The sequence below is a fragment of the Chenopodium quinoa genome, unplaced genomic scaffold (genome assembly GCF_001683475.1).
Source record: "Chenopodium quinoa cultivar QQ74 unplaced genomic scaffold, ASM168347v1, whole genome shotgun sequence".
NCBI classification, from domain to species: domain Eukaryota; kingdom Viridiplantae; phylum Streptophyta; class Magnoliopsida; order Caryophyllales; family Amaranthaceae; genus Chenopodium; species Chenopodium quinoa.
Window position 1 is genome coordinate 4,931,754 of NW_018744626.1, and position 24,242 is coordinate 4,955,995.

At 36.0% G+C, this 24,242-nt stretch overlaps 2 protein-coding genes across 3 annotated transcripts; one reads left to right on the forward strand and one right to left on the reverse strand.

Annotated features, from left to right (window-relative positions):
- The first annotated feature begins 3,457 nt into the window (after positions 1 to 3,457).
- Positions 3,458 to 5,176, forward strand: LOC110700749 (pentatricopeptide repeat-containing protein At4g02750-like). Its single transcript, XM_021878350.1, has one exon. The coding sequence runs from the start codon at positions 3,458 to 3,460 to the stop codon at positions 5,174 to 5,176; it is 1,719 nt and encodes a 572-aa protein (XP_021734042.1).
- Positions 5,177 to 7,824: 2,648 nt separating this feature from the next.
- LOC110700642 (formin-like protein 20) lies at positions 7,825 to 23,204 on the reverse strand. Of its 2 annotated transcripts, none has more exons than XM_021878209.1 (17): positions 22,205 to 23,204; positions 20,876 to 21,579; positions 20,570 to 20,791; positions 17,729 to 20,490; positions 17,279 to 17,408; positions 14,808 to 14,879; positions 13,666 to 13,764; positions 13,450 to 13,491; positions 13,115 to 13,195; positions 12,953 to 13,003; positions 12,784 to 12,865; positions 11,851 to 11,945; positions 10,418 to 10,489; positions 10,226 to 10,342; positions 9,389 to 9,457; positions 9,239 to 9,305; positions 7,825 to 8,792 (listed from the first exon to the last, which is right to left on the reverse strand). In XM_021878209.1, the coding sequence occupies exons 1-17, from the start codon at positions 22,275 to 22,277 to the stop codon at positions 8,641 to 8,643; spliced, it is 4,890 nt and encodes a 1,629-aa protein (XP_021733901.1). In that variant the 5' UTR covers positions 22,278 to 23,204; the 3' UTR covers positions 7,825 to 8,640. The 2 variants fall into 2 exon arrangements, with proteins under 2 accessions (XP_021733901.1, XP_021733902.1); XM_021878210.1 differs by having other exon boundaries at positions 9,239 to 9,300; positions 22,205 to 22,277.
- Between the last annotated feature and the right edge of the window lie 1,038 nt (positions 23,205 to 24,242).

Consider the following 24,242-nt stretch of genomic DNA (forward strand, 5'->3'; position numbering starts at 1 on the left):
TAAAGAATACCTGAAAATATATATATTGAGAATCTTATAAAAAATAATAATATTAAAAAAAAAAAAAAAAAAAACACCTTATTTAATAAAACCAACTCTATCTCCAATCCACCTCCTCCTCTAGTAGTATGTCAGTCTCTAGTTGTTGGCCTATCCATTCCTCCTAAACCACCATTTTCCAAACACCCCTTCCAAACTACCACCAACATTTTTAGAGAGAGAAAATAAACACAAGACTAGAGAGAGAAACTCCCATCATTTGCATATTATTAAAGGGAACAAACATCAAACCCCCTTTGCTTATTTCCTCATCTAACTTCCTTTCTTACACCCCAAAAAAACAGAGCAAAAAGAAAAAAAAAAAAAAAAAAAAAAAAAAAAAAAAAAAAAAAAAAACAGAGGAAATTATATATACCAACAAAAATACATATAACTTCAAAAATTCTCAAGCTAACATCAACATCATTTTCGCTTCATTTTCACATCACTTTGTTTAGATAACAACTTCTCTTTATAAATCACCTCAAAAAATTATAATTTTCCATGGAAGAAAATCCATCAATCTCAATGGCAAGAGCAGCAAAAATCATTAGAAAATCGATCTATACTTTTTTACAACACTACCAATTTTTCACCTCTGTTGCTGCTTTCATTGCTCTACCTTTCTCTATCTCCGTCCTCATCTCCTTAGCCGTCGTCCCTCGCTCGTTTGCGCTTCTCCCCACCGTCTATGGCCGCCTTCACTCGGTCTTTCTCGCCGCTGGTTTCCCGCCGTACTCGGATTTTTTCACTCTACTTAGCCTTAAACTCTCTCAAACAATTTCTTCTTCAATAGTCACCCTTCCTTTTACACTTTCTTTTCTTTTATTAGCCAAAGCCTCAATTATACACTTTTTTTCCTACAAAAAAACTACAAATAATAATAATTCATCATTTATAGCCCTTTACCACCCTATTCTCTCGACCTATCTTTGCAACACGTTTATTATATTTGCAGCGAATGCAACATGTTTTTCACTCATTTTCTTGGCATTCAACTTCCTAGAAGGGTTCCAACTCGACTCCCCCAGATGGGTGCTCTTCTTATCAGCTCTTGGCGCGGTGTTTTACTCAATAATCCTCGCGAATTCTTTTGTTGTGTGTAATTTGGCCTTGGTTTCGTCAGGAATTGAGAGAAGGGGTGGATTTTTGTCTATACTAAAAGCTTGTGTTTTAATTCGGGGTAAGACCTCCACTGCGCTGGCCTTAGCCGTGCCTACTAATTTAGGCCTCGCCGCAGTGGAGGCCTTATTTCATTTCAGAATAATCGCAACACCTCAACACCCGATTAATAATACCTCGTTATGGCTCGTGGCCTTCGAGGGGGTGCTCATCGCTTATATATACTCCATCCTCGTTGTTCTTGATGTTATCATGAGTTGTATGTTCTATCAATGTTGCCAAAACGATCAAGGTTACGTACAACAAGTTGTACAAGGGTATGTTGTCAATGATCAAGATGTTAGCGTGACAGAAATTGATGATTATTGTTATTATGATTATAATGAGGAAAAGTTGAAAGAATTGGAGGAATTTGTGTAAGTTTTTATTATTCGATTCAAGAAAAAAAAAGGTTAGATCTTACATTTTTTTTAAGCATTGTTGTCCAATTGAAAAGAGAGCATTTTGTACAGAGAAATTAAAGTGGAAAAAAGGATAGAGTATTTGATACAAAAAGAGATGCAAAGATGATAAAATCATCAATTCAATGAAATTATTGGGTTTCATATTTCTATACAAGTTTCCTTTATACATCCAATTAAGAATGTTTTTGGGTGCACAATTATTACAGATTCTATTATAGGTATCGGTAATTTAACTGGTAAACTTTTAAAAGTGTTAATCAATGTGGTGAGCTTAAGATTTAGAATCGAATTTCATGTACCTCATTGTTTTTGTAGCTTTTTATACGCTTGGAAAAAAAAATTAAGAATTTAACTCAATTTTCTTGGAGTTGAGGGTATTATGATGGGTTTGACTTGCTTAAAAATTAAGTTTAAAATAGTGCATGATCTTTTAATGATTCTGGATGGTTTTGTTTAGAATAATTAATTAAGAAGTGAGATTTCACCTAATAAATTAAGAGTAGGTTGATTAAGAATAGAAAGGTTGGTAAGAAGGAATTTGTCATGAAATTCTTGATATTAACATGTGAAGTTTCATTCATCTCAGGTATGTGATGGTTCATAATTACCAAGTTTAGCTAAAATTGTGGGTCATACTAAATTTCATTATTATTTTTTGTTTTTTTAACTTAATATTTTTTTAAAGTTTTTGGCTTTTAATGGAAATAAGGTGGAGGTTGGTTGAGTGATTTACAAGGCTCTTAATCTCTTATAATTTGGTACTTTATGCAATCACACTATACATACCCCTTTCAGCGGAATTTTGAAGGGATACTTAACCTTTTTTTTTTTTGGGTTAGTTAGCTTAGCAATGTAACAAATTTAGGTACATGAACATAATGTGCTACCTTTTTATGTTGAAGTGTTTTGCAAAACTTTTCCAAAACTATTGAGTTGTGGTATTCTTAAGGCTGAAGAGGTGATAGGAAATTATGAAATTTGTCAATTTTTTAACCTTCTCCGTCGAGTTAATAGGATACACAATAAATACGATGTAGAGTAATTCATTTGTTTTCTTAACAATATCGATTTGACATTCACATTGTTAATATGCACTTTTAACTACTAAAACCTTAAAAAATTTATTGGTCAACATCATAAAATTTGATATATTAAACATATAATATATAAATTTAGACTAATTCAGTAATTTGTAACATTTTTCCATTCAAAGTTATTACGGAGTATGTAATAAGGCAAAAATCAAACTATTGCAATTTGAGAAGATTAATGAAATATGGTTTTCTCAATCTTGACAAAAGTCAAACAATCATTCAAAATTGACAAGCTTGCTTCTTTAAAAACAAAAAAATAAAATACAAAATAATACTTTTTCCATTATGTGTTACTAGCAATAAAAGGGTACGGAGTATTATTTATGAGACATAAATATTATTCCTTTGTTGTGAGTAATTGGTAATGAAGGGAGTACTTGTATTCCATAGTAATATAACCCGTTAAAAATATACTTGTATTTTTTTATTTTATTTTTGGTAGATATACTTGTATCTAGTAATCGTATAATCCACTTAGAATTATACTGATACTAGTAGAGTTTTATGAAGTCATCTCTTTGTATTTACACATGGAAGTTACAGTTCTTCTGAAACACATTTCCAGATACTATGTTTTCAAATTTTCGGCACTTTGCAAGAAGAAATGGTTTCTTTCGCAGTTTAGGGAATAGTTCAATTATCTCATCAACAAACCATGATACTTTTTCGTTAAACACAAAGATTACATCTTTCTTTAAAAGGGGCGATATTGACTCTGCACGCAAACTGTTCGATGAAATGCCGCAGAGAAATGTGGTGACTTGGAACTGTATGATTTCTGGGTTTGGTAGAAATCATATGATTAATGAAGCTCGTCGTATGTTTGATGCTATGCCTGCCAAGAATGTTGTTTCATGGACTGCAATGTTAAGTGGGTATACTGGGCGTGCTAAGTTGGAAGAAGCGCGAATTTTGTTTGATCAGATACCAGATAAATTGAAAACCCATGTTTGTTGGGATGTAGTGTTAAATGGGTATATAAAAAATGGAAGAATTGTAGAGGCTAGAGAATTAATTGATCAATGTTATAATCGAAATGTTGGTATTTGTAATAGGATGTTGAGTGGTTATGTTCAAATGGGATGTGTTGAAGAGGCATATGAGTTATTCTTAAGCATGCCTGAGCGCGATTTGGCTTCGTGGACTAGTATGCTAACTTGCTATGCAAAAGCAGGGTTAATGAATGAGGCGAAGGCCTTATTTGATGATATTCCTTTCGAAAAGGATGCACAAGCTTGGACTGCTATGATCCGAGGTTATATGCAAAATGGCATGGTAGACGAGGGTTTGAAATTATTCCAAGCAATGCCGAATAAGGACATTGTTGCTTGGAACTGTATGATTAGTGGGTTTGTTGAAAATGGTAGATTAAAAGAGGCTTTGGATTTGTATGGGAGGATGCCAAAGAAGAATATCATTTCATCAAATTCAATACTATATGGGTTTGTCCTAGAGGGAGATATGATAAATGCTCAAAACTTCTTCGAAAATATTATGACTCAGAGAGATACAGCTTCTTGGAATACAGTTATTTCTGGGATTCAAACAGAGGAAGCTTTGTATTTGTTTTCTGAAATGAAAAGACGAGAATTTAGGCCTGATCAAACGACATACATAACCATTGTGTCTGTGTGCGGTTCACTTGCTCTACATGGTTGGGGTAAAGCACTCCATCTACAAACAATTAAGACTAGTTATGTGCATGATGTATTGGTTTCTAGTTCACTTATATCAATGTATTCTAAATGTGGGCTGATAAATGATGCTGCCACCTTGTTCAGAAGCATAGATTATCGAGATACTGTGACTTGGAATACCATGATAGTGGCTCAAGCATACCATGGATCTGTAGGTCAGGCACTCGAGCTTCACTCTTCTATGATTCAGTCAGGCTGTAAACCTAACCATGTTACATTTCTAGCCCTCTTGACTGCTTGTGCACATCAAGGTCTAGTTAAAGAAGGACAAATTTATTTCAAGTCTATGGAAAGCGAGTGGCATATTACTCCACGGCCTGATCATTATGCGTGCATGGTTGATCTGTTTGGAAGATCTGGCATGTTATATGAAGCTTATGAGTTGGTAGAACAAATGCCATTAGATTCTCCATCCTATGCTTGGGAAACCTTATTGAACTATTGTAAATTACACGGAAATTTTGAGCTTGGAGAGATAGTTTCACTAAAGATTCTGAAAACTAGCCCTCCAAATGCTGAGATGAACGTGCTCTTATCGAATATATATGCTGCAAAGGGATTATGGGATGAATCAGAAAACATTAGAACGGCGATGAAACAACAGGATCTGAAGAAAGAAGTAGGATGTAGTTGGGTAGAACTAGGAGGATCAACCTGTAAGTTTGTGTATAATGACAGGTCTCATCCAAAAACAGAGGAAATTTACAGGGTTATTGAGAATCTTTCTGTCATTATCAAAAGGATTAGCACAATGATATAATTTGTTTTAAATTGTTGCATTATGTTTTCTTCAGTGACTGAATAATTACTTTGTAATTGTTCAAAACAAAAATAACAGCTCAAGATACAGGTTATGCTTTGGACGTGTGTTGTAATGCTTTTATACTTTGTATACTTGTATAAGTTTTGATCTGAGCTATATACTTCTATGGCCGCTTTAATGATCAAAAGGAAAGTAAGATGTACGACTTGATTAGAGCTGTAATTGCTCATGAAACGCAAATACTTAATAACGAGTCCTTAAGGACCTCTAAAAGAAGTGTCTCGTTCTACAAAAACAGAGGTTCAGATATACGCAACCTTATCTATGCATCAACAGAAAGGTCAATTCCAATTGACTTGTGACTCACAAGCCCATATGGAATGACAATAAATACGAAGTGTGTGTACGTATCCGCAAAAAAATAGTACTCCGTAGAAGATCTTTGACTTATCATAGTTGTTGTTTGATCATGAGTTACCCTTAAATGCATATCGTACCAAAATTGACAAATTGCATAACATAATCTCAAAAAACAATTTCTTGCATAGCTGATTTCATGTTTGACAAGCAATAGCATCATACCGACGGTTTGTCGGTTATAATAAATTTATCAAAGAATAGTTAAAATTATATGCAAAATCAACACTAGAAGCAGTGATATAGGACTTACATTGATTATTGGGAAACGAATAAAGGGTTTATTTTTTCCAATTAAAAGCCAAGAAAGAGCTTCGATATGTTATAATAATGCCATTGACAGCAAAACTTTAGGCTTTTTAGCAATCATATATTATGAATTAAGACAATTACTTAATGTGATGTGGGCTAAGATTTAGGCTTTTTTGATATAAATTGCATGAGACAAATTCAAGTGATTATTGCTCTATCTTCTAGATTTTTTTTTTAATTTTAAAAGGATTAAATTAAAGCATTATACTATATATTCTACATTACATGACACCTAAGTGTATTTATTGTTCACTCGTATATGCATGGACTTTGGTACATCCAAAACCATACTAATGTACTACAGTAGTATTTTCTATGTTTTTTCAAGTTTTACTCACTTTTTATTTCATCTGTTTTTCTAAATTTTATTTACTTTATTCCGTTTATGTCAACCTTTTATTCATATTTTGTCATATGTCATTCCACTTTTATGACCTAATTATACAAAGTACGAAGTATTTAACCATTTGTGTTTTTCTTGTTTTTTGTTGCTATAATAATTGAGTAGAACTCAAGAAAACGGGGATAAACCATATATGAAAATGTATCTTTTAGTGCGATACATTAATAGTTATCCTTGAATAGTGTTGTTCCCAATAATACCATAAATATATCCTCATACGAAATGCAAGATTTTCCCTAACCATAAATTTTGTTTTCAATATTGAGACAGCCAGCTAAATTGAAAAGGACTTTCGTTTATAAAATTAAAGATGTTTACCTAAAAAGGAATTTCGAATAAAGCATATCATAAAATAGTAAGGTTGATTTTAGTAAAAAGTGGGTAATGGATCCTAAGCATTTTCGAATTTCATGGAATAAAGATAACAAATGAATGATAATCAAATATCCTTATATGTGGTTGGTCGTACTGTTCGGCCAGCCATCATGAGGGTCACCCATTCAGTAATCGGTAGGAGTTAATTAGTTATTGTTATAAGAGTTATTCGATCAGTGTTATAGAAGTTTACTTTATTCTTTTTCTTTTATAATTGGTTACATGATATGGTCAGCCACACATAAAACGTTCTAGAGTAATTTAGTTATCAAATGAGGTACAAACCTTTTGAATAGAAGGGGGTAAGAGGACTCCGATCTAATCGACAAGAAAATTTGTTTAGTTAATTCCTGAATAAATTTTACCCCTATAAACAATATCATTGCAACATTCATCCTCTTCTCTTTTTTAACTTAAAAAGTAAGAGTTGTAATACCATCTTACTTTTTTTTTTTTCTTTTTTTTTTTTTTTTTTTTTTTGAGGCTATAGTACCATGTTACATAACATTCTTACTTAATTAGTCGGTTCTCCCCCACATCTTACGGTTTTGCAAACAACAAAGCATCATTAACTCCAATGAAATCAACAACCATGATATTATTGGTCCGATAATTAGGTGTAGTTGACCCTACTAACAAATATTCAATATCTTACTTGATTCTATACATTAAGTCAGGATCTTTCGTTCTTTCTCTTCAAGAAAACCCAAGTTGATTGTCTCAATAATGGTTAGAATCTGAATTTTGTGCATCAAACAAATAATGAAAGATGGAGCAATAGCAAAGGTCTAATTATAAATAATATTCGACGTTAATGTAAGTGTAAGAATTCCGAGCAAAACGCTATCCAGCAGTGGCACTGGCCAAGTTAGTATTCGACATGGCACAACCCGACGTAGTTTCAGCATTACACAACCTAACACGGTTTCAGCAACACAACCTCATTACCTTAGTAGGAACCAACAAGGGCTATTGTTTGCGCAACCAGACAATAAATTCACTTCTGTACCATAAGAATTTTTATTTATTTATTTATTTTTTTTCCCACTTTTGCAATACATTCAATGATCTTTTTACAACAAACCAAAAATGGTGTTTAGGGCAGAGATATGTATGATTTATTTAAATAAACCACAAAGATTAAAAACACGCACTTAATAGAAGATTAGAAAAAACCGATCCTGCTTCTGAAATACTAATTATTTGAATGGGAGAAACAAGGGATTTCCCATCTCCCAACTCTACACTCTCAAGTATATTACAATTACATTGAAAGAAATAGAAGCATGATGAACAATACTGAAACCACTCACCTCCTAATCTCCCTTTCTATGGCCCTAAAGTTCTATACAAAACTGTTCGTTATACCTCCTATTCTAAACACTAACTATTTGATTATTTTGGGAGGAAAAAAAATTAGGGACAAAACATATTATGGTACAAAAAAATTTACCTACCTACAGGTTAGAGCTTTGTACAAGGTCGCGTGGACACAGGAGGACAAGATGAGCGTTGGAGGTCACCATCCTGATGGCATCTGCTTCGGAGGATAATTGGTAAGTGAGCATCATCTGCCGGCGTCCCTTCTTAACAGGAATTTACATATCATTTTTTGCAGTTGATGGTGAGATAATACCCCTTGGGAGGGACGGGCGTATCTGTACAGTGATAATATGGTATACATCTGAAAGTTTAATCGGCCATAAACATGTGACCGACTGCATGGCATCCCATCTTGAACATACCCAAGGTCTTCGTGGACAAAAAGTCCGAAGGTTCAACAGGCCTTGACGGACTGCATCTCATTCTGCACCACCTTGAAACATCCTTCACTATCACTGCAAATGGTGGCAACAAAAGCTTGATTTTGCTTTTGGGTTACTGAGACTGCACGAGGCCTTTACATCCATGGTGCAACTCTGGGCTTCACGAGAGAGAACTGTCATTCTTTCAACTACGTTTCACTCTTCTTTGATGGGTTGGCTGCTTTTGCCTTCTCCATTTCAGCCTCTTTTTGGGCCTTTTTCTTGTCCAATTCAGCCTGTTTACAATTTTCATCGTGTGCTTTCCGAAATAATCTTGTGAAGTTCAACAGAGTCTGTGCAACTGCATTCAGTTAGGGGAAAATACATGAGCTAACTTGATATTTATTAATGCTATTTGCAAGTCTGGTAAAATCAATCACACTGTGGAAAACAAAAGATAGTTTGCAATTATATATGATAACCAGACAGCTTTTCTGTGACAGACAAACAATCAAAATTGCAAAATTACGGAAAGTAATATAAATTTATAATATATGGTATGTTCAAATTCAGCCACGGTGAAAGGAAGTGCTAATATACTGGGAACTGCAGTCTGAAGCAACAATGAAATGGGTATAACATTACTTCAACACAAATTGCAGGCCTTGAGTAGTTGAGTGAAAATGAAAAGGTTTCGCTCAAAAATGGTACTTAAGATTTTAAGTGTATTTATCATTTGCTATGACATACCCAATTAAACAAGCAATAAGCTTTAAAAACCACTAGTACTGAATCTTTCAATGATACCTTGCTCGAAAGGATACTTAGCAGGATCTTCACCAAAATAATAGGCTAGTGCATCCGCATTTCTACCCTGTCTCCCAATAAGTTAGACAAAAGAACAAAAGGCATGAATGCAATGCACCATAGAGAAGATAAAAGTAGAAAAAGTAATACCGCCACAGAGTAAAGGCTCATCACAGATTCCACCTCTGCTTCAGCAACACCGACAAATTCCTTCAGAGTCTATGACAATAATAATTGTAAATATAGGTTAATACAATAAAGAAAAAAGGGGAGAGAAAGAATGAAAGAGGGAAAAAATATCAAATAAATAAATAATAATAATGACTGCAAAATTTTCTTCTTTTTAAATTGATTCGGTAGCGAAAGAAATCAAGAGAATCTTGTATTGTATCTAGAAACTAACTGTAATGTGAAATTGCTCGAGAAAATTAAATCAAATAAAGGATAAACAATAAAAATTATTTAAAAAATAAATGTATGAGGATTTTGAAACAAACGTATTACACAGCATTAGAATGGGAAGCAAGAGTTCCCCGACAGCTGTGATCTCTTAACATTGAATTCATCATTTCAACATCAAAAGACAACACACAAAAAAAGAAAATAGCTCGTGGGCAGAACCAGGAAGGTTCAAAATCAACAAATTTAATTTTATGACATGAATATCGATACTGGCAGGAAAGGTTGTGTCCCAGCGATCATTATTGTAACTAAGGTTGTATTTCCATGGTTTGGATTTTGAATTTCCTCAAAGCTCTAGGATTTTTCTATCTAAACTTCAAAGTCAAAACAAAAAAAGGCTCCTACACTTCAAGTGTTACAACCTCAAAAGAAGAGTTAGGGGGGAGGGAAGGAGTAGGAATTCACCCCAATAAAGAAACTTAAAGTACCAAGGATAATGGGGATAGAAAGTCATCTGGAGAGATTTACTAGATGTCATATCATGAAAGACAGTTATTTCAAACATCACAAAACGAAAATCCGTACCGTGCAAAAAACCTCAGAAACAGGACCATCATTAACAGATGCAGACAGCTCTTGCTTAACCTTTTCCAATCCTTTGTTTATAGCCTGCATTTCTTCCGCCAAGGACTTCAATTGTATCTGTAAAAAAGAGCTGTAACTCAGCCTATAGTCAATTATTTACCATAGAGTTGTCATAATGAAAAATAATAAAACCTTTGTTGCAGCTTCCAGGCTTAGAAGATCTTCATGAAAATCCAACAGTGCAGGAAACTTCTCTGCTACAAACTGAAAAATAACAACTATTATGAACTGGAAACTAGAAATTAAAAGGAAAAGGAGAAGAAGAAATAATAGATCAGAGAAGGTAACAAATTCTCTCTAGCATTCAAGGGTTTAAACTGGGAAACTTAGAAATCCTTCAACATTATCGCTTTATAGAAATCCTTCAACATGGGTTTATAGTAATCATTCAACAGGCAGTGCAGATCCCATGCAAATTCACATTATGTACACATGCAATTTTTCTATATAGACTTCAAGCTATGATTGTGCAAAATATCATTCTCTTAAGACATTAAAATACAGAAGTGAAGGTTTCATATTAAAATACAGAAGTGAAGGTTTCATATTCTCTCTAGCACACAGGATGTCTAAGAATAGATTCCAATGTCCCAAGAGTTCTGTCTTTTAGTTTGAAAAATAGCAAAGCAAAAACAAAACAACAAACTAAACCCAGCTCAAAGCTAGATTCTGCATGAATTCATCCAAGTAACAGATTCAAAGCAACAGTGATGAACTTTATTCAATGGTGCATACCAGATAAACAATTTCAACAGCCACCGTCAAACACTGTATCTAAAACTTATTAGATATTTTACCATATTCGGTTTCTGGATGTTTGTAATTCAATCCATCAGAGCACCTAGTCAAATCTAGATCTAGTAAAATAGATTAATAGTCCCTAGTATCAAAGAGGTCCTAAATCTATATACAATTCACACACTTCTTTTGGGCATGTTTTGCAGTTTCTTTATCCAAGCACTCCAAAGGCAAACAAGAGGAGATACAAAAATATATGCAAAGGTGTCTAATTGTAAAGAAAGGCAGGATATGGGATTATAAATAACAAGTTATATGTGTGTGTGTGTATATATATATATATATATATATATATATATATATATATATATATATATATATATATATATATATATATATATATATATATATATATATATATATATATATAACTTTTTACTTAAGACTATTATTTGATTAATTTTGATATCTCATTCGTTAGTTTCGGATAAATGCTTATATATAGCTCCCATCATTTGACGCTTGATATTATAAGATAAGATCCCTTCACCAAGCCCCAATACATTGAAACACACCATGATAAAATGGTCATAAACATTACAATCAGAGAAAAATAGGCTAAATTGGAATCCAAACTAAAGTTCATAGAACTAAACAATCCACGGCGACTTGCAGTGCATGTGGCTCCTGTCTGGGGGACTGGAGAATCAAATATACACAGCCTTTCCAAGCAATTGAAATAGGCCTGGCTACTTCACAATGAACAAGTAGAAGACAAATTGTTCCAAGTAAAGACATCAAAACCTTGAAAAGAAGTAAGGACATACCTTGCAAAGATAATGCATAAGTGTTATCCTGCTGTTAGTTGCACGAGTATCTGTTAGTTTCAAAAGACTATCCAACTTGAAGCCAACTGCAGATCCTATAAGATATGAAGAGTTGAATAATCAATCAAAATATCAAAAGAAGTTTCATCACTCGACAAATAAAAAATCAAATAGTTTGTTAGGGTTATTTTCCTTATTTTTGGTTAAGTCACTTTGGCTTAGTCAGCCTGGTCTAAAAAACTATTCTTGCCCTTGTTATTATATATGGCAATTGATAAACGTACATAGACTTGTTAATATAACTGAAGACTAGTCAGGCAGCAACCAAAACCATAAGCAAGAGATAATGGTAAACTAAGATCCTTATTACTCCGTATTAGTTTCACAATGGATATTAATGGAGACAAACCATGTTGACAATGTAATGCATATCCGGCAAAGATTTCTGCACTATCTTAGCGAACTAGATGGAGAGGGGATTACCAAGGGGCCTCACAAAAATCAACCCAAATCTGGGCGCAAATCTGACTGATAGGTAATAATTAAAATTAGAGATCAGTCCAATTTTGCTGGACACAGCTCACATAGGTTACATTGCAGATCAAGAGGCAGCATAATTACAAATTGGCAATGAGCTCTTCTTAAGTCTAGGAATCAGCCGCTTAAAAGTCTGGCTAAAAAAGTGTAGATTTTCCACTCTTCACACACCAATTAAACCAAAGCAGGAGGATGCTACTTTGGCCTGCTAAGGGAAAAAAAGGAGAAAAAAGATGCTTCTAATACAGATCTTATATTGACCATTTGATAAGGGCAGCAAATATGAGTTTCATAGAGATAAATCAACCAGGATAGTGTATAACCAGTAGATGTCTACCAAGTAAGAATGTAGTAAAAATTTAATGGAGAAGCACATTACTAAATTGGTATTCATACCTCTTGCAGTTCCAGAATTTAATAAATTTCCTAGATTAAGAATCATCTGCAAGATCTCTTTCAACTTCCCAGAATTTCGCACCTAGTTAAATATAAGAAAGCACAAGTGAAGAGATCAGGACATACATGAAAACAGTACAAAAGTGGCATCTGTGTAAACGAAATGTACCTCTTCACATGCAGAATTTACAGTATTCAAACTCTTTTTGAAATCTGTAACCTGCAAAAAGAAAGGGGAACAATGACACATTTCAGCAATGTACACCAAGCAAGGCCACATAAGTGTGCTCAAAATGGTGTTATTACAAAGCAACCCACTAAACAAAACTACCTGTGTGTTAAACTGAATCTTGAACAAAAATACTCGTAATTTTGACTCCACCCGCGGCACTTTCATGAGCTCTAAAAAAAACTGTAAAACATAAAGAAGAGAAAGTAAGCAAACCAACAATCAAAAGTGACATTCAGAGTACGCATATATTTCAGACTTTTGGAATAATAAAAAAGAGAAAGTCATTAAAAGATAGCTAAGACCAGGAAAAGAAGCTTATAATCAATTGAGCATCTACAATATGAAGGCAAAGATCCACAAATGTAATAAAGATCAATAGATGAAAAGTTCTATTAAAAGTTTTATTAATCAAACAAAAATGCATAGTTACAAACCTGCTCGCATTTTCCCAGCTTTGTCCTATCACCAGTGTAGTTCTACAAAGAAATAGAAAGAAAGTCAAAACTACAATTTCAGCAAAATTATTTGGACTACTCTAGGATAATTATTAAAGCATGTGAAACCTATTCCCAATCAAAGATAATGGTGCAGAAGACTTGCAATAACAACGAAATATAAAAATGTTTTAGTTCAAAGATCAAAAAATTAACCTTTAGAGTGTCCATCTCCTCTTTAGTTGGACAAAACTTAATTAGGTTTTCCACCTGATCAGCATCCAAGACTGACTCATCCATAGCAAGTACTGCAGCCTGCGGAATAGATTAAGGCAGCACTAACACTTAGCATGGCATGAATAAATACAGACAATGTAACTGCTTATCCCTTCACAATATACCCCCCACAGTACCTTCTCAAAAAAGTGAATATGTTAAGAAACTAACAAGGTCAAATCTTCATTGTCTAAACCAAGAGGATGCAAAAAGTGCACAAAATCTGCCTTAATCAACATGGCAACATGGATTAATATTTTTAACATCTATGGAAAGTAATAACACATACACACACAGATATATTAAAAAGAAAAGGTGAGTATAACAGTATAACCTATAACATATATCAGCTTGAAGATATCACATTAAAATTCATCTACATCAAAATTGATTCACAGCTATAGCCAAACATTGAGTAAAAGCTTTCCTAGAGAGTGCAGTTCCAGGAGAACTCTAGTAGCTTTTGCAGGACTGGCAACACAATTTCACTAATCTGACAATTGTATACATAGTGGTCATGGTGCAAGAAGAATAATGAAACTGAGAGCCAACATAAGTTCACAACTCATAACTGCATTCCAATGTCTTTGAGAGTTTGAGTAGGTCAAGGAAAGTCTGAAGAACATTTTTCATAAAAGAAATAAAAACTATTTATACATCCAAAGGACAAAAGGACTGCTATGTTTTTTATCTTCTGTACAACAAGTCTATTCTGAACATATCAAGAATGAAAGATATCCCATTCAAAAAATACATCAAAACCACTCCACTTAGATTGTCAATTATCATCGAGATATGTATATACATTCACAAATATTTACAGAATTCATCACCAACTTGCAAATCCTCTCTTTACACCAAAATATAAGGGTAGGTCCGTAGGTATACAGTCAGTTATCTTAAATAGATTTAAGGACATACTTTACATTTATCAAAGTTGGGCAACAGATTACTTAAATAGCGAGGATCATGGTTTTCTCAATATATATGCATAAATTGACTTGCTGATTGAAAACCCATCACAAAAATCTGCCTCATTACTCAATAAAATGGAAATATATATGAAGAAAATTATAGCATACCATCATATCAGGGAGTGGCATCTTAACCTTTGTAAGCATAATCTCTGTGTTGTTAACCCTTCTGAGATCAATCTGCAGCAAGCATTTAGACATATAAATATGATTGAATCCAAGCAACAAGCAAAGTACAAAAAGGTGAAGACAATTGAGAAACTAAAATTGCAATCATAACTAGTTAGCATCGAATATAACCAATGAGCACCACAAAGATTGAAAACCCCTTCTCATGGTAACATAAATTTGGCTGGTGCAAGATTACGAATGTACAATGCCAACAGTAATCCCTTGCATATTATCTTCTCACATGAATAAGTATCAGGATATAGAAAGTTATACGCTGTGATCATCAGACTTTATGTTTGTTAATCATCCATGACATTCACATTTAAATTGAAATCCATGCTTAGAAGATTTGTTCAGTTCTCATTGATTTTCCATAAGGACGGTCAAAAGTATTTCCCATTAGCTTCATGTCAAAAAATTTATCACTATATACAGGAAAAAGGGATCGTCTAAACAAGCAATAAGTTTGCTAAAAAGGGGATAAATTAAGCAAGTAATTTCTCATATAGGTTTTGTTTATACGGCCAATGAGCTCATGGGAGAGAAAAAAAAAAAAAAAAAAAAAAAAAAGGCTATAACATTTTCCATGAATCTAAACGTGTAACTCACTACCCCAAAAATCAGGGGATCATTCACAAAAAATATGATCAACTGGTTTAAAGACACAAAGTATATCTTACTAATTGAGATAGAAAAATCACTGTCCTCACAAAGTCTCACAACAACAAAAGAACTAGTCTACAACCACAACGCTGCAAAACAGCAGCTCTATTGCTGATTTATTATGAAACATGATAGCTACAAATAATGATACTAATAAATCACAGGGGAATCCCAGTTAAGACTTCAGGAGTGAGCACTCTGAGCAGCAAGATTTGATTATGTACTTACAGGTATTCTAAACAAGAGAATGTAAGGAGAATGAAAGATTCACCACTCATTATTTGTCTTCAGCTTTTTTTTTTTCCTTTGCCGTGCAACACCTTAAAACCTCTATTTTATGAACGAGTGCCTTTAATAATTTTTTTCCCTAGGATATAAAGTTTGTGAAGTGGCATCTAAACAGACATTCCGGCAGAAAAAAGGTCAATTTCCCAGAGAGCTGACATAGTTTTCTTTATGGCAAAGATTTTAACTTCCTCATTATATTTTTTCATGGAAACAGGAACTCTGAATCTAAACCTCTATTTTCTTACTTTCCCTTCCTTTATATTCTATTTCCTCCCCTGCCATTATCTCTCTTACCCCACCTCCACAATCAAATTTGCTGGACAATTGACCTGCAGTAACCTTCAGAATGAAATTGCAAGAGGTGACAGCCTAAAAGGTCTAGACTGATCAGCAACAACACATGTTTATCCAAAAATGTAAGGGAAAAAACAACCTCCCCCTCCCACTTTACAAAATATCCATGGATGGCTTGGTCAAAAGTCAACTCAATGCCTAGCTTTTTAACAAAAACCCCACTTCTCCCACTATTATTTAAAGCTTGTTTGCATGTTGAAGTAATTGAATTTTTTCCCAATTTTTTTTAATTATAAATGATTAGCAAACAAAGTGGTGAGAAATATCCACAAAATGAATTCCAATTATCAGCGCCCTTTCTTATAATTGACATTCTCTTCATTAACAGATTTGAACGATTTGGTTCACTATTTTCTAGATCTCCATTTCTAATTTGCATTTTTAATTTATTTTTAGTTTGATCCTGTGAAAGTTATTTGCATCTGCAAAAATGGAGTTGTAGTGTTGGGGACCTTAAGGGAAGAGAATGGAGGAAATGAAGAAGAGAAGAAAAGAAAGTAAAGAGTGAATGAGAGGTTCATACCAATCCACGAAAATACAGGAAATCAAATCAACTTGCCAGACATTGGACTTTTTTGCAGGGTAGTTGGGCTTAGGTCTTCATAAATTTTGCAGCTCTGATATAATTTTGCAAACACACACACAAGCACACTGATATTACCCAAGTGATGACAAAGGAGATCTTACCAAGCAATGACACATCCTAGGATCTTTTTAAGTTTATTTTTTTTCTAAGAACATCCATTCATGTACTAAAGAAAATAGGCAACTGTAGGCATAGAAAACAAAAGATCTGATATCCTGAATGCAAGTGATATCTTCTCACATGCTATATACATCGACATTATAGGCTTATACACTTACCACTAGAGTAATTCTATAAAATACAAACTCTATACTGGTTGTTAAATGAAAGCTACTAGGAATATTAGCTAATAACCAAGGCTTTCAGAAACATAATAAACATATAAACAATACAAACGCATACATACTTTTTAAAAATAAAAAATAAATAAATAAATAAAGGAAATAAAAACTAAATAAAAAAAGCCTCAAGTACATATGAGTTAAAGGAGTATAATATGCCATTTCTACTGAATTACCAGATGAATAACTTCAGGTTTGGATCCAGCAGCCTTCTTCTTTTCAGCCGATTTCCCTCCTGCGCTTGCAGGCTTTGACACTTGATTAGAGAAAAGCTTCTCGATCTCTGACACGTTAAATTCTGCAGCACTTAAATTCGAAAGAATGATATCAATGCTTACGTATAACAAAAATACACCAGCCCTAAATAAAACAGAAAAGTTCCACTGTTGAAACAGCCATCTAATAACTCCAAACTGAAAAAATACTATGAGCAGTAAATTGATGACCCATGAAAGAAATAGACATCTAGTAACTCCAAAGTAAAAAGGATTACGAGCAGTATAATGATGACCCATGGAAAAACTCAAAAGGCAGTTCACATGCAAGCAAAATTGACATATACGATGGAAGGAAAATATAATCTATATATGCTATTGCAGAAAAGAAAAGAAAGAAAGATACACTACATTTGGGACCCTGCCTGTCTTTGCAATTCTTCCCAAAGGCTCCCTTGTAAGACCCTCGTCACTTTGCTCCAATGAAATGGTTTAAGGGGTGTTTTTTTAGGTGCACTTCCTGGTGCTGAACGTGGCATCCCACGACCCCTTCCCGCTGGAGGCGCATTAGGTACACCTGGAGAGGCTTTTGCACCAAATGGCGGGGGCGGTGGTGGTCCACCTCCTGGGGGTCTTGGTGGACCTGGAACACCACCTCTAGGGGGAGGGGGTGGAGGTGGTCCTCCTGGACGCATTGGAGGAGGTGGTGGGGGAGGGCCTGGGCCTCCACCCCCAGGAGGCGGCGGAGGTGGGGGAGGGCCTCGACCTCCACCAGGAGGTGGTGGAGGTGGGGGAGGGCCTCGACCACCACCAGGAGGTGGCGGAGGCGGGGGAGGGCCTCGGCCTCTGGGGGGAGGTGGGAGTGGGGGAGGGCCTCCGCCACCGGGAGGTGGAGGAGGTGGGGGTGGGGCTCGGCCTCCTGGAGGTGGCGGAGGTGGGGGAGGAGCTCGGCCTCCTGGAGGTGGAGGTGGGGGAGGAGCTCGGCCTCCTGGAGGTGGCGGTGGTGGGGGAGGTGCTCGGCCTCCAGGAGGTGGCGGTGGTGGGGGAGGTGCTCGGCCTCCAGGTGGTGGTGGTGGGGGGGGAGGTGCTCGGCCTCCAGGAGGTGGCAGTGGTGGGGGAGGTGCTCGGCCTCCAGGTGGTGGTGGTGGTGGGGGAGGTGCTCGGCCTCCAGGAAGTGGCGGTGGTAGGGGAGGTGCTCGGCCCCCTGGAGGTGGCGGTGGTGGTGGCGGTGGTGGAGGAGGGGCTTGGCGGCCAGGAGTTGGCGGTGTTGGGGGAGGGCCTCGACTCCCGAAAGGTAGTGGTGGTGGCGGTGGCGGCGGTGGTGGTGGTGGTGGTGGTGGAGGGGCATCAGTTTGAGGAGGTGGGGAAGAAACTCTACCCCCAAAAGGTGGTGGTGGAGGTGGAGGTGGAGGTGGAGGTGGAGGTGCTCCATAAGAAGGCGGTAAGGAAGTCACACCATAGGAAGGGAGTGGCATTTCGCGTCTAGTAGGTGGAGGTGGAGGTGGTGGTGGTGTGGCTACTCGGATGGAAGGAGCAGGAGCACCATAAAATGGAGGGGGTGAAAAAGAAGGTGCCGACATTCTACTTGAACTAGAAGGTGGCGGTGGTGGTGGCGGCGGTGGGGGTGGGGGTGCGGTTTCTAAGACCGTTTGGGGTGATGGTGAAGGTGTGACTCTCGAATAAGGGGGAGGTGGAGGTGGTGGTGGAGGGGGTGGTGCCAGTTGAGGCATGGTTGTAACTCCACATTGTTTAGCAGAATCAGGAAGCAATGGTTGAGGCATTGAAGAGGACAGTTTATAATTGACATAAGTTACAGAAGGTGGTGGAGGAGGTGGGGGCGGAGGTCTTTGTAGTGGTAAAACCTCTACAGCTGGGATATATGATGAAGAAGATTGTACAGTAGATAGGGGAGGCGAGGGTAAGGGTGCCTTTGTTTCTTCTTGAAGTTCATGAGACTCGGCTGAAGTGTGAGAGGATGGATCAACCAAAGATGAAGAATCTGAGCGAGGAGAGCATATAGGGCTAGAAACTTCTTGGCTAAGCCCATCATCAGGAGTTTCAAGGCGAGAAACTTTTGCAGATTCGACAGGTCTTATGGACTTTGCATCCTGAGATTTATGCAGACGTCTATCGATACTAGAAGCAACAAACCCAAGATCAGTGCTGGCAGCACGATCCTTCAATTTACCAACAGAACCAGAGTCCTTCACTTGATTTTTTGTACTTCCTAGAGAAGGTGGTGCACTGTTTACCCGAGCATATGGATAAGCCACATGCATGGAATTGGTGTAAGAGCCTTTATTTGAAGGTATCCACCGATGTTCAGTTGGTTTTTGCTTTCCAGACTTATCCCCTGCTACCTCTTGCTGTTTTCCTCTGTGCTTTCCCAAAGCAGAATCAGAAGCTGACTTTTGGTTAAATGTAGGGGGCCTTTTGGGTGAAGGTTGCAAGACTTTCTCTTGTTTTAGCTTATTAACATCACCACTCAACTTTCGCTGTGGACTATTGCTATCTGACCTCTTTTCTGTTTCCCAGTCCTCTACAGTTTGTTTGCTATCCAGCTCCCCCACCATGTTGCCATCTACAAAATCAGTCTTAATATCCTGCTTTATGAGCACATCTGGAACCACAATCGTCATGTCTGCCTCTTTATCTTGACCATCCAAAGCAATGTCCTTCACCTCATTCAGATCATCAAAGTGTACCTCATGTTTATGTTTCTCTTCATGCAAAATGATATCATCCACAGCCCATTTAACATCTTCTTTCTGATTTGTATCATCCATAAGAATGTCTTTGACAGCATTAGGATCAGACTCAACATCCCGATGCAATGTTTTACTCAAATCATCCAGGCCTATATCCTTCACTGCTTCAAGCTCCAATAGTCCTTTTGAGTTGCGTCTACGAGCACCTGCTTCTGGTGCACAATCTACAAATGCAGGTGGCTCTCTATCCTCTTTCTGTCCTTTATTACTGACTTCATTGGCAGAACTATCATGAATTAAAGGAGAATCCAAATCAGTCTTCCCATCTTGGGCATCAACAGCATTACTGAATATCTCTTCAGCTTCGAAAAATTCCTCTGGTGAAGCACTATCAAATTCATTGTCATCATCACTTTGTAGCTCAGTGGTTATAACTGGAACTGCTCCAACATCCGAAAAGAGTACCTGAGAAAGATAATAAGTATGCATTCAACTCCCATCATTTGAGGAAGAAAAGGAATCTCAAAGGACAACTACAACTTACCTCTGCTTTGAAGTCTTTAGAAAACTGATCCTTTGCATCCCATGAGATATCGACTTCTTCACGGCTAAGAGACAAAATGTTTGACCGAATAAAGGAAGAGTGAAACATAATTCTGAACATAATTTCCTCCCTTGCTAAATCATCAAATAGATGGACGCATTCCAAAACCACATCCCCTTGAACACGGCAACGAATATCCAATTTTACTAAGAGACACTCTGTCTGCAATTAATTAGCCAAAGATAAGGTCTTTAAAGCTATTAAATCATCATCAGAAATTAAGTGGGCAAAAATATAAGACTTTACCTCTGAATAGTGGTTGACCTGTTTTTTGGTCTTTAAAGATGAAAATAACAGCTTAGTACTTCTGCTAGATTTGGTTAAAGGGTCCTGCCCATAAACACGAACTACTAGTCTGCAGCCTTTACCCCCATCAAACAAAGGAAGTACTCTAAGTATTAAACAGTCTAGAATGAGAGGTGTGTCAGAAGGAGGCCAATCAGAGCCTAAACTTCTTCGGGATATATACTGAAGATATCTCTGTTGTGAAGGCTGTGGGTTTAAAGGAGACAAAAGCTGAAGTAGTTCCCTCGAGGCCTGCTTGTAGACCATTTCAAGTGTTTTTTGCTCACCAGAATAGTTCTTTCTGTACAAAAGAAGGCCTGCAAGCATAAAAGCAAGGACAGGCCAGCCACCTCTTTCACAGTGCATCAGCAATACATTTTGCTGTCCCTCCAACGACAGCCAGCTCTCACTGGAGCGCAGGAAGTGGTGAACCATTTCCAGGGGAAGCAAAGGACATTTCTCATATTGACGAGGATATTCCATAACCGTCATATCATAATCAGACAATATATCAGCAATATGACTCCTTCGATCCCCTTCTCTAAAGTTAAACACCATGAATGAGGCATCTGGGTAGTAGTCCTGTAGCTGTGTCACAATACCACCAAGGTATTCTGTGTACTCATCCTCATTCAACACATCCGTGGAGAAGCAGCAATCAAACACTGAAAAGGAACAACGATCCAATTTACCATTGCAAATGAACAACCCTTTTGCAGAATTGAATGTAAAAGAACAATTGACATGCTCAACTAACAGAAAAGGCTAACTAAAGAGAAGTCAAGGATAAGTTCTTAAGTTCATAAAGTTTCCACATCCTCTTCTAAGCAGAGAAGAAAGCATCATAAACTAATTGAATGCCATTTAAAATGAGAACTACATTAAAAGTTCAGCTAACAGAAAACCTCAAATACTGCAGATATACCCTAACAGGCTAACAATCAGCTCTCCGTAGCTAAAACAGCGAAAATCGTCTCAAGAAGTCGAATGCAAGCCAAAAACCCAGCTCAATTATGCAAAGCTACATCACAATGTCAAATGCCAACAACCTAAAAATGACAATGACATAAAAACCCAGAAATGGAAACCAAATCTAACCCTAACAACCCCTCAGATTGCATCAAAATCAGCATAAATTGAAGCACTTCAGCTCAATGATCAACAACACTTAAACACATTATAACAGAAAATCAAAAGCAACCCATTAAACAAAACTCATAATTCAAACAACCCAGAAAAATATAACCATTTGCACAAATAATTAACCAAAATTAAATTCGGAAAACCAACCAAAAACTCGCTCAGAAATTTCGAGAAGCCGATCAGGTGGCTTCCTATAGAAGAATCGACGAAACAGCGCCATGGGATGGCGCTGTTTTCCCCAAAATCGGATCCAAAACGATTAATTCCAATGAAAACCAGCCCTAATCCAGATCCAATCAATTGCGATCCAGCTAAATAAATACCCAGAATTGAATAATTAAACCCCTCTTCAAAATTTATCAAATTTGGTGCAAAATTGGATAAAATGATCAAATCAAGAAGAATTCAACAACCACCCCAGAAAAATTAAAAGTCGAGAAGAACCCAGAATGTAATTGAGTATAATAAAGTATAATCAATAATTATAAATTAAATATGGTGGATCAAAAATTAGACAAAAATATAAAAAGGGGTTAAGAAAATGATGATTTCATAAGCTGGGAGCAATCAGAATCACATGGGAAAGAAGAAAGAAAAAAGGGGATATTATTTAGTGTGGACTGAAAAGGAGAATTCACTTAGACTTCCCCTTTTTTATTTATTTTTCTCCCTCTAAATTTCTCTCTCCTCTTCTTCTGCAAAAATCAACAACAAATTTTGGTAAAATAATACTCCCAATAATAAATAAAAATAATAATAAAAGATGGGTAATTTGATGAACACGTGGAATATTATTTACAGAGAAGAGAGGAGAAAAAATGGAGATTTGTGAGGTGTAACAATGGAGGAGAGAGAGTGAGTCTGGAAAAACAAAAAAACAGAGGATTATGAAAGTTTTAGGATAGAGAAAATAGCTAAATTTTGGGATTAATGTCAAAAGAAGAATGCAGACTTTTTTTTATTTTTTCATGTGGTGGTATTTTATGAAAGTTTGGTTATTGGCAGGCAAGATCTTGTATTTGTATAATTAGAATTATGGGTTTTTTAAATGAGTAGATATAATATGGCCAAATGGTATGTTTTTGGTTGCTAAGTTGTCATTCATTGATTATAATTTTGCAATTTTTGCATAAGGTTTTGAGCATATGAATGAATCTATGATGATGGGGTTAGATTAGGTATATTAAAGCCCGGTAGATGGTATTCGTATTGACTTGTGGCGAATTTATCTTTATTGATACTCTCTTTGTCCCTTAAAGATTATTGTGTCCATGATTTGGTATTTTTAGGAGATATATGTAATGGATTGATGAATATGTTTGGTTTTTAATATGTGGGGTATTAAATAAAGTAGAGATGCGTCGTGGAGACCATTTTTTTTTATCGTAAAGAATTAGAGCGTTATTTAGGAACAACTTTTAAATGTCATGTCGAGTTAGACTAACATTGCAACTAAAGGTGAACGGAGAAACTATATACTAGTATTGTTTTACATATCAAAATATTAAACACCTCTATTTTGTCGTTTTTTTACAGCATTTCTACTATTTACATATTCCACTTTAATTGTAATTTGAGATTTATATACTTAAAAAAAAAAAAAAAAAAAAACTATATTCGGATGAGAAATTGTTAAATCTATTTGCTGTGTATTTTATTAAGAATTTTGCTAACAAGCGCCCTAGGACATTAGATAACTACGGAGTACTTAATACTACCTCCGTTAACTTTTAGGGCCTGTTCTGATTGGCTGAACTGAATATTTTATGAGAGGAGGAAATTAAGAACTAAACTTATTGGAGTTGAATTGAACTGAACTGAAAATAAGCTGAAGAGAACATGTCCTTAGTTGCAACTTTGGGGGTATTATTTGTGAGATATGAAATATTTCAAATTTGGAACTAAAAGTTAACGAAGGTAGTATACGTATTACTTAAAATAGTACGGTGTAAAGTTTGGAATGCATGACAAAATCACGTGACGATCGGTGTAATTAATGCTAATTTTACTTTAATATTCACTTTTAGTTCTCTTATTTAACGCCCCCGAGGCATTGGATAAGATGACTAAAAATAGAATTATTAAATTAAAATCAACATTAATTATACCGATCATCGCGTAATTTTGACATGCATTACAAAATTAATACGAAGTACCACATTAGAAAGTTTTAAATACCTACTCG